Raw genomic sequence first — 10,000 nt, 5'->3', positions numbered from 1 at the left:
CTACTACATTTAGTGAAACATCTACATACTTCCTCTGCCACTGTTTATTTATACTATGTAGAGTACTTTTACTGTAAAACTACATTATGAGGCGGGACTTCCTGGTGTGAAGCGAGTCACATGTCTCTTTGAATCACATCCAACCAAAAAATGCAAAGATGCTTATTTTTTCTAAATTAAAAAGTTTGGACTTTAAAAATGTTGCAAACGTTCAACTTTCTCACTCGCACATGAAATAATAATTGTCAAAAATTAAGCAGGGCTCTGGTGGAAAGCCTCTTTTTTAGCTTCATAATATATGATTATATTTTAATAAATATATTTATAACTTTCGTGAAGTTTTAATATATAGTAGTACAGATGTGTGAGCAGCTGGATGTGAAACGTCGTCGTGAGCTTCACTAAAGCAGAAAACACGGTGACGTTGCCTGTGAGGCCGTAACGCCATCAAAAAGGACTTTCACCGTGTGTGTGTGTGTGTGTGTGTGTGTGTGTGTGTGTGTGTGTGTGCGTGTGTGTGTGTGTGTGTGTCCATGCTTTCTCCATCGGTTTCCCAGAAGCCTCGGGGGCATGAGTAGCATCCTTACAAGAGGAGGAGGAGAGAGAGACGAAGGAAGAGACAAAAGAAAGAGAGAGAATGTGATGAGAGTAAAAAAAACTGTAGAGATAAATATGTTTCTGTTAATATAGAATAAAGTATTGATCTGTGATTTAATATCAATAACCAGATGAAAAGGATGCTGAAATAACTCCATCATGATGGTGATCAGTAAAAAGTGCTGAGTCATGCTTTGTTAGGTCTGTCTGCAAGACCACAAGATAACTACTGTTAAAACGCTGGTTTTCTGAATGGAGTCTGGTTGATGGTGCTAGGCTACGCTAACATTGTAGCTGCTCCATCAACACTCCATATAAGGTCATCTAGACATAAATACAGCAGAGACCTTGTTGTTTGGACCACAGACAGTCTCTGGTTCCTCCACATGGTCTGGTCTGGTCTCACGGACTCATGTGGTCTACTATCTAGACTCTGGGAGGTTAAATATTTCATCTACATGATGATTTGCATCAGAACGACTTTTCATTTAGAAACCAAGAATATTTCTGGTTAAAGTTGCGTTTGGTGACTTTTCTTCAGCAGATTGGACGTTAAAGTTGCGTTGCTCTGTTGTTGTGTGGGCGAACGTTTGTTTCCGGTAATCACCGGTTAGATCTGAGTTCTCTTCTAATCGTCTACAGCTGCTCCATCCTCCTCTCTCTCTCTCTCTCTCATGACGAGTTAATGAGGGACGCCCAGCGACCCCCGGTGGAGCGCTAAACGCCGGCTAGCAGACAGAAGAGAAGACGCTGCTGCTGCTACGAATAACGATCTTCTGAGTAATTAGAGTTTAATTAGAGAGTCGAGCTTCATACCAGCTGGAAAACCATCACATCCAAAGAGATACAAAAAAACCCTCAAAAATACAAAAGTTGCAAACAGCCATTTTTTTTTTTAAAACATACAAATAATTTAAATTAAAGAGGGCTGTATAATATATATATATATATATATATATATACACACACACACAAGTGTATATTATTCGAAATTTAATGAAGATCGGCGTCTATCAGAGGATGGAAAACATGAAATATAACTATTAGAGAAGCTAAAGGTGTAGCCTAGGGGACAAAGACAAGTACGATGGTGAAGTACAGATGCTAGTGGTAGCTTTCACTTGTTGTCATAGCAACGGCAAATATCCGGAACCGAGGAACTTATATCTCTCGACTGTCTTTTTTTCTACAGTGGACCTAATACACTATTTTAATTTTTTTAAGTATTTAATATGTAATATCTAGGCGTGAAAGCTTCTACGGGTTTATTTCTACTTCACTTGACCTACAACGAACACATCATACAAACTCATTATGCAAAAGGAAAATTGAGCTGCCATCACATCCTCAGGGGTCCCCTGAGGTTCCCCTGAGGGATCCCCCGGACTCAAGTTTTAAGAGCATATTAATTAAAAAAAAATCCCATGATCCCTCTCGCCCTCTAACACCGACTTTAATTCTCTCTCAGCAAAAGGTTTTAGGAGGCGACTTCTTCAACAAAGTGTGCGGCCATCTGAAGCTGCTGGAGAAGGAATACTTTGGCCTCGAGTTCCGACGCCACGGCGGAAACTACGTGAGAGAAACGCAACCAACGCACGGAATATCCGATGAGTGTCATTCGCCCTTTTTGACGTGTTTGTGTTGCAGGTGTGGTTGGAGCTGCTGAAGCCGCTCGCCAAACAGATCACGTGTAAGTTTACGAAGCATCGCAGTTAATATAGGCGAAAATAATCCCGGTCATTCTCAGGAAATAAAAAGGGGGGAAATCCGATATGTACGACGGCAAATTCGGGTCAGTGTAGGAAAACAAAACAAAAAAAAAAACGTAGCGGAGAGAGGGGGACAATATTCGGAGAAAAAAGTGGCAAATTTTTCGAGTTTATTACGAAGCTAACAACCAATTTGCGAATTTATAAATTTGCAAATTTGTGACTTTTTTTCTTGGAAAATTGCCCCCCACTTTCTTTAGGGTATACGTGTATTTGGGGAGTGACACTTCCTTCCTGTCTCTCTTGTCAGACACCAACGATCTGTTCTTCAGGTTCATCGTCAAGTTTTTCCCTCCGGATCCCGGTCAGCTGAAGAGAGGCCTCACCAGGTAACCAGTCACGTCTCTATAGCAACAACAACAACAGTCATAATGCAGTGTGTGTTTTGTGTGTGTGTGTGTGTGTGTGTGTTGTGTGTGTGTGTGTGTGTAGATATCTTTTTGCCTTACAGATAAAGCAGGATTTGTCCAATGGCAGTCTGACCTGCAACGACAACAGTGCCGCCCTGCTGGTCTCTCACATACTGCAGTGTAAGCATCGCATTCTTAACAGCGGTGGAAAGTAACCAAGTTCTTTTACTCAAGTGGGATTTTCTGTATGTGTGTGTGTGTGTGTGTGTGTGTGTGTGTGTGTGTGTGTGTGTGTGTGTGTTGCAGCAGAGCTCGGGGATTACAGCGAGCAGCTGGACAGCCATCATCTAGAGATGAAGCAGTACGTCCCCAACCAGGAATACCTGGACCACAAGATCACCAAGTTCCATAAGAGACACAGGTACTCACATGCATCCTCTCTGCTGGCCACCAGGGGGCGACTCCTCTCTGGTTGTATAGAAGTCTATGAGAAAATGGTCCTACTTCTCTCTGCTGGCCACCAGGGGGCGACTCCTCTCTGGTTGTATAGAAGTCTATGAGAAAATGGTCCTACTTCTCTCTGCTGGCCACCAGGGGGCGACTCCTCTCTGGTTGTATAGAAGTCTATGAGAAAATGGTCCTACTTCTCTCTTGGTGTATTATCAAGAGCTTACCTGCTGATTGACAGATCGTTACCACGCCATTGTCCGACCTGGGAGTTGTGCCAACTTCTAACAGTGTACGGTTGTTTCTAACCGTCCCTCTCTCTGTAGAGGTTCGTCTCCAGGAGAATCTGACATCCAGCTGCTGGAGGTGGCGAGGAAGCTGGACATGTACGGGATCAGGCCTCACCCCGCTCACGATGGGGAGGGAATGAGGATCAACCTGGCTGTCACACACTCCGGAGTACTGGTCTTTCAGGTACGGCGTTCCTGGTCTCATTTGTACAAATATCGGACTAATCACCATGGCATTTGGAACAGATATTCAGTGTACCCAGAGGATGAATCCCAGAGAATTTGGTGATCCCTTGACTTTTTAAATCTAGAACCACCAAGTAAAAGTTGCAGTCTGAACACCAGCGTGTCGTCGGCAAACCGCCGGATCTCTTTTCCGTTTCTTCTAGGGAAACACGAAGATCAACACCTTCAGCTGGGCGAAGATCCGCAAGCTGAGCTTCAAGCGCAAACATTTCCTCATCAAACTACACGACAAAGTCGGGGTGAGGACCCGATGGTTTTTTTTTTTTTAAATAGTTTATACTGGTATCTGTCTGCACACATACTGTATGCGTTTGTCCGTGCAGCCGGCATGTAAGGACACGCTGGAGTTGTCAATGGCCAGTCGGGATGTGTGCAAGTCCTTCTGGAAGACCTGCGTGGAGTACCACGCCTTCTTCCGGCTGGCAGAGGAACCGACGACAAAACAGCGAACTCTGCTGTCGTGTCAAGGCTCCAGCTTCAGATACAGGTAACTACGATAAAAGAAGACACCGATGATGCCGGTTTTGCGGTTTGACGTGTTATTTTTGTCTTTGCCTGGCAGCGGACGGACGCAGAAACAGCTGCTGGAGTGTTTGGGATCAGGAGAGAAGAAGCCTTCGCACTTTGAGAGGTGAGAATAAATTCCTATCAGATCTTCAGATTTAAAGGTACGCACCCTGATTCACCTGATCCACCGACGACTGACGCAAAAACGCTTGGTTTGGTTTGAGTCCAGGATCAAACCAGGGTCATGTCTCTGGTTTACTCACTTCCAATTCTGAATCTGACATCTGCTAAATATGCCTTTTATATCTTTTCATTTTCTCTGCTTTGTCCCATTGTTCCATACAAATAAAGTTTATTAATAATATAATTACAGGACTTACTCTCAGTCGGAATACGACCCCAGACACTGCCGGTCTTCTCCTGATCTCCTCACAGACGTCTCCAAGCAGGTAATCAAAACTACCATTTATTATTACTTATTTTTCAGTTTTTATGTATTTTATTGAGACATTGCTGAAGAAATGATTGGTATATACTGTTTGTGTTACCTACAGTTGTACGAACACTCGGACCTGTTCGTCCGGCCGGGTCACGCCTTGGCGGTCTGCAGCCAGGATGAGATGGAGCCACATCGCCGAGGCATAGATGTCGGCATTGGTGGAGGGGCTAAACGTAGCCAATCATCCGTCGAGGTCACCCAGAGGACCTGCCCTTTCACCCAGGTCACTGCACTCTCTCCGTCCCTACACCGACCAAGCCCCTCGCCCAAGATGAGATCCGCCTCCACGTCTGTGATGGAGGACGCGAGGTGGGGCCGAATCGGTGCGCAGCGCCAAGCCCAGAGGCTAGCCGGCGTCTACGGCAACCGCTCCCGCCGTCGGCCCAATCCCCAGCCACACCCGGACGCCGCTCAGCAGTTGGTGCTCCTCTACCCAAACAGTCCCGCCTACCAGTATCACCCCATCCTCCCCACGTTCCCCTACACTGGTTCCTCGCCTCTCAACCGACACCCTTATCTGTCGGACTACGTTGCCGTGTCCTCGCTGGAGCGCTTCCCACAGCCGAGGAGGCGGGATTACGTGGCGATGGACGGGTTGTCGCGGCCGCCTTTCTATCCGCTCAACCACGATTCATTGTCCCTCTCGCCTGTCAGGAGGAACCTCCGGCCCTCTGGATCAGGTGGGCTCGGATTGGCTCGGGTCTACCATCCAGGAAGCAATGGGGAGAGGCTCCTGGGCGTTGGACACACGGAGGCGGGTCATTACAGCGATGACTCCAACTTCCTCCCAGGGCTGCCTCGCCGCGTGGCGAGCCAACCCGATGTCAAGTTTCATCTCGCAAGGAGTTCTAACCCGGCCTTCAACCCTGCCTCCGAGTTCCGTCCCCTCGGTTACTACCCCCACCTGACACGCCCCTCCAGACCCACCTACCTCCCGCTAAACTCCTCCCCAGTGCCCGATCGACCCGCCTCCCTCTGTATGATCGGAGGCACCATGGGGGGTTACAGCGACTCAGACCCGGAGGTTTTCTACCCGTACTATTGCCCCCCGCCCCCGCCGGGCAAAGTGGCGCAGTCCGCCGGACTCGCCAGGATGAGGTTCTCCTCCGGGAGCCTCCAACTGGACGAGGAGGAAGAGGAAGAGGGGGAGGAGGAGGAGAGAGCAAAAAAGGGGTTGAAGGGTGAAGAAGATAAAGAAAAGACAAGAGAAGAAGACGGGAAGTTGACTGAAGTCACACTGTAGATGAAGACAAAAACTAAAGGTTAAACGTTTGATCAAAACGGACGATAATAATTAGGGTGACGTCTTCATGTGTACGAAATGTACTGTTTATGCCTTGTTCTAGACAAAACCTCAGCCTCTTCGTTCGGGTACAAGTTGGCAATTATTTTGACGATTGTTAATATTCGTAAATTTGTATACATATACCGTCAGAGGAGCAACAACGTAGTAGAAGCATCGGCCTTAGCAGCAGATCTGGTTTAGGGTTTAGTAGAACCTCGTCAGGGCAGGCCGATAAATTGATTCAAATATTTTGTTTGTGCATGATGTGTAAGATGTCAACATTGTGAAAATCGTAATTACACAGAAAAAAGGTAAATTTTACTCAAAGCGTACGCCACATCGGGTGAAACCACGTCTCCGCTACCTAGCCGGGTAGCTAATGCTAGCTTATGCTAGTTAATGCTAGCTAGCAGATATCTCTGAAAAATGGCGAATTGGTGAGACAACATTTTTTAAGACTCCAACATGAAATCGTGTCCGTGTGATGTAGTTTTTTTTTAATGTTTTGGATAACTTTGTAAGTGATGTAGACGGGTTTGTGTTTGTTATTTATATGAATGGTTCTGGTGAATTCTTGTACAAGGAAGATAATTATGATGATATTAATACAAATGGCAATAAGAAATGAATCCGGTCTATTCTGTTCCGTCTATTGTTCCGTGTCATTTTTGGAGAAGATTATATTTACGTTGTGATGATCCTTCAGAAAAATAACATGGAAGTAAAGAAACACAACATGTTTCTCAATCAAACTTAAATATTTATTCATAAAACTCTACGTCCCGCTACAAAAGAAAAAGAGTACACTTTTGTAAAATCTTACATCTTTTCATTTGACATTTCCCCCCTCAACAAGCATCGTCGTATCCCTTATGATATATAAAAAGACAAAAATATACAATGACCAAGTTTTATAGTGTCTTTGGTACAAACGGTGATCAGTGATGACTCCGATTACAGTTCCCTTCACGCGCTTCCTTCCAGCGATTCATTCAATTTTCCACAAAATTTAGTTCCTGAACCGACGCGTCCCAGAGCACGAATCCCAGAATGAAATCTTAACTCATAAACTTGAGGATTTTAGACTCTTAACAGTTAACTAGAGCTAGTTACCTTGGAAACAGCTTCACAACAGTTAGCTAGCTTAGCTAACTCATTAGCAAGCTGCCTAGCTAGCCTGATAATTAGCTTAGATTAGTCAATAAAGGATCTGGATTCTATCAAGTTGTTGTTTCACAGTAGAATAGTTTTGGGCATTTAAGACATATTTAAAAGTTAAAATATAGCAAAATACTTTGAAAACAGTTATTATTACTTACTAGCAAGTAGCTAGCTAGTTAACTTATTAGCAAGCTCCCAAAGATTTGTCAAAAATGAGTCTCTAGTCTATAAAAGTGTTGTTCCAGAGTTGAAATACACGTTTTAGACATATTTAAAAGGGTTAAATTTAGCTTGTTACTTTGGAAGTAGTTAGCTAGCTACGTCTTAGCAAGCTACAAGCCGGCCGGTAGTTCCTGAAAATGAGTCGGGTTTTTAACACGTTTCCCACCGTGGAAACAAAGATATTTATCAGCTTCCACACGTGTGTTCGCTCTTTAGGGTCGGATTTAAGCGTTCGGGGAACTGTAACGTAAAGCATCACTGACGACAACAAACATACGTAATATTGGCATATAATCCGTCTCAAGTGCTACTCGACAAAACGTACGAACATCTACACAGTCGAGAAAAGTCTCGGCACAAAAATAAAACACGCCACTGCTGATGGACGAGAACCTTCTTCGGACATCTTGCACTAAAAAACAACAAAAAACGAAAAAAATATTCACGACTTCTTTAAGAAATGACCGATAGCAAAAATAAGGCACATGATGGTCACTTTACGAATGTTATTTAACTTGCATACTCTTGTTAACACACTTAAGTTTGATTGAATCCGACCAAAATAGAGAAGTTCACGTCCCTGGAAGAAAAGGCGGGAAACGAAAACTAACTGACGCCTGGTTTTTTTCAAAACTTTGGAAGATTTGTTTTTTTGTTTAAATGCAGCAAATCTGAATCCGACTTGGGGACAAAAAAAGGTCTCCAACCTGCAGCAGTGAATATTTATATATATATATTTCTAAAATATAGTGTATATATTACATTAGTAGTGTGTGTGTGTGTGTGTGTGTGTGTGTGTGTGTACAGCGAGGAGACATCGCACAGCAAGTCTCTCTTCACAGAACTATTATTGTTTCCTTGGTCGTCCAGCTTCAGTTGGTCGAGAATCTGCAGACGACAGAAGTCAAATTCAATATGTCATCACATAGAACACTTCAAGCACTTTTCAAACCTTGAGAACACCACACTAAAACTCAAGTGTTTTCAAGGATCCCTATAAACCCGTTACCGGTGGGATGACAGTCGTCGTGGTTACCTGGCGATGATGTGCGTGACCATCCGGTCTGTGATGCCCGGACAGACCTCCTCGGCCAATCGGATGTTGCGTTCCAGCTCCTCGATGGCCAATCGCTGCTCAGAGTGCTCCTTGTGCTGCTGCTTCAGCTGCGAGGGGAGGACGGGAGAGTTCATAGTGTCAGCTGCATTGGTGTAGTTTCTATTTTCAACCACAAGATGGTGCTGTAACACATGTGATGTGATTGTTGTAGAGGAGGTTTTGTTGTGTTTGAAGATGTGTGTGTGTGTATATATATATATATATATGTATTATGTATATATATATATATATATATATATATATATATATATTATATATATAGTTATATAAATACCTCAGTGAAGACAGGGGAGATGACTGTGGTCAGACTAGCAGATTTACTTTGCTGATCCTGAGCCTAGAGGAGGAGGAGGAGGAGGGGGAGGAAGAAGAAGAAGAAGAAGAAGAAGAAGAAGAAGAAGAAGAAGAAGAAGAAGAAGAAGAAACATTAAATATTGAAACCAACATTTTGAAAATAAAAATCAGAAGACAAAAAGCTCATCCATTGTTAACACAGTAGACAGGCAGTGCATTGTGGGTACCCACCGTGCCGTTGAGGACCTTCCTGCCCTCCGTCTTCTTCTTCCGGACGGTGGTGAACGACCACTCAGGTGACTCGCTGTTCTCCTTGTTACTGGACTCTCTGGACACACACACACACACACACACACACACCTGGCTCAGCGACACTAAAGCAGCTTCCTGTTGGGACCACAGAAGTAATCAGATTACCCGTCCGAGTCGTCGGAGCTGCTGCCGCTGTGCCCCTCCTCCTTCCAGCGGCGGTAGCGGTCGATCAGCTCGCTGAGGTAGGACGTCTTCTTACAGTGTTTCACGATGAACTTGTGTTTGAGGAGCTCTTTGGCTGTCGGACGCTGCACACACGCACACACACACACACACACACACAAATACACACACACACACACATTTGACATTCGGTCAACTGAAAGAGGAAGGCCAGCAGGGGGCAGCAAAACAGCTACAAACAGTAAAAACAGCTATTTGACAAGTAAATAATAAATCAAATCTGCATTTTAGTGTTTTAATCCATAGTATTTTCCTGTATTAAATGTATTCTATTATTTTTCTGTATTATATGTATTTAAATATTTTTCTGTATTATATTCATGCTATTATTTTTTGTATAATATACGTATTCTGGACATTTTTCAGTATTATACGAAATGTATTATTTTTCTATATTATATTTATTCTATTTTACTTGTTTGTAAAACTAATATTGAACTATAAAAGTAAAATATTTTTCTCATAGACTTCTATACAGTCAGAGAGGAGTCGCCCCCTGGTGGCCAGCAGACAGAATGCAGCTTTAAACACCATGGAAACATGGCTCATTGTGATTGGGCGGGGGGTGGGTCTTACGAAGGCCGGGTCCTTGTTGAGGCACGCCTCGGTGAACTCCTTGAAGCTCTTGGAGAAGTCTCCGCTCAGCGTCGGGGGCGGAGACTTCGGGATGTGGAACAGCACTCGCATCGGATGCATGTCGGAGTTCGGCGGTTCTCCTTTG

General features: G+C 44.1%; 2 protein-coding genes across 2 annotated transcripts in view; one reads left to right on the top strand and one right to left on the bottom strand.

The window, feature by feature from the left end:
- Positions 1-6,636, top strand: part of LOC311008619 (FERM domain-containing protein 7) — a 7,306-nt gene extending 670 nt beyond the window's left edge. Inside the window, exons 2-12 of the mRNA XM_084002379.1 lie at positions 2,066-2,170; positions 2,245-2,287; positions 2,617-2,695; positions 2,799-2,896; positions 3,023-3,137; positions 3,490-3,637; positions 3,843-3,938; positions 4,023-4,186; positions 4,262-4,330; positions 4,580-4,655; positions 4,761-6,636. Of these exons, the coding sequence (XP_083858505.1) occupies positions 2,066-2,170; positions 2,245-2,287; positions 2,617-2,695; positions 2,799-2,896; positions 3,023-3,137; positions 3,490-3,637; positions 3,843-3,938; positions 4,023-4,186; positions 4,262-4,330; positions 4,580-4,655; positions 4,761-5,948 (2,181 nt within the window). The 3' untranslated portion in view covers positions 5,949-6,636. The remainder of the gene's footprint in view (positions 1-2,065; positions 2,171-2,244; positions 2,288-2,616; positions 2,696-2,798; positions 2,897-3,022; positions 3,138-3,489; positions 3,638-3,842; positions 3,939-4,022; positions 4,187-4,261; positions 4,331-4,579; positions 4,656-4,760) is intronic.
- A 101-nt stretch (positions 6,637-6,737) lies between these two features.
- The window catches only part of stk26 (serine/threonine protein kinase 26), a 14,398-nt gene continuing 11,135 nt past the window's right edge, over positions 6,738-10,000 (bottom strand). Inside the window, exons 7-12 of the mRNA XM_084002414.1 lie at positions 9,856-10,000; positions 9,202-9,344; positions 9,016-9,112; positions 8,765-8,827; positions 8,410-8,537; positions 6,738-8,261 (exon numbers count right to left, since the gene is read on the bottom strand). The exon at positions 9,856-10,000 is cut by the window's right edge and continues 41 nt beyond it. Coding sequence (XP_083858540.1) covers positions 8,246-8,261; positions 8,410-8,537; positions 8,765-8,827; positions 9,016-9,112; positions 9,202-9,344; positions 9,856-10,000 — 592 coding nt within the window. The 3' untranslated portion in view covers positions 6,738-8,245. The remainder of the gene's footprint in view (positions 8,262-8,409; positions 8,538-8,764; positions 8,828-9,015; positions 9,113-9,201; positions 9,345-9,855) is intronic.

The sequence above is a fragment of the Eutrigla gurnardus genome, assembly GCF_963514095.1.
Source record: "Eutrigla gurnardus genome assembly, chromosome: 23".
Taxonomy (NCBI): domain Eukaryota; kingdom Metazoa; phylum Chordata; class Actinopteri; order Perciformes; family Triglidae; genus Eutrigla; species Eutrigla gurnardus.
Note: the sequence above shows the minus strand (reverse complement) of the source record. Positions and strands in the feature narration are given on the sequence as shown.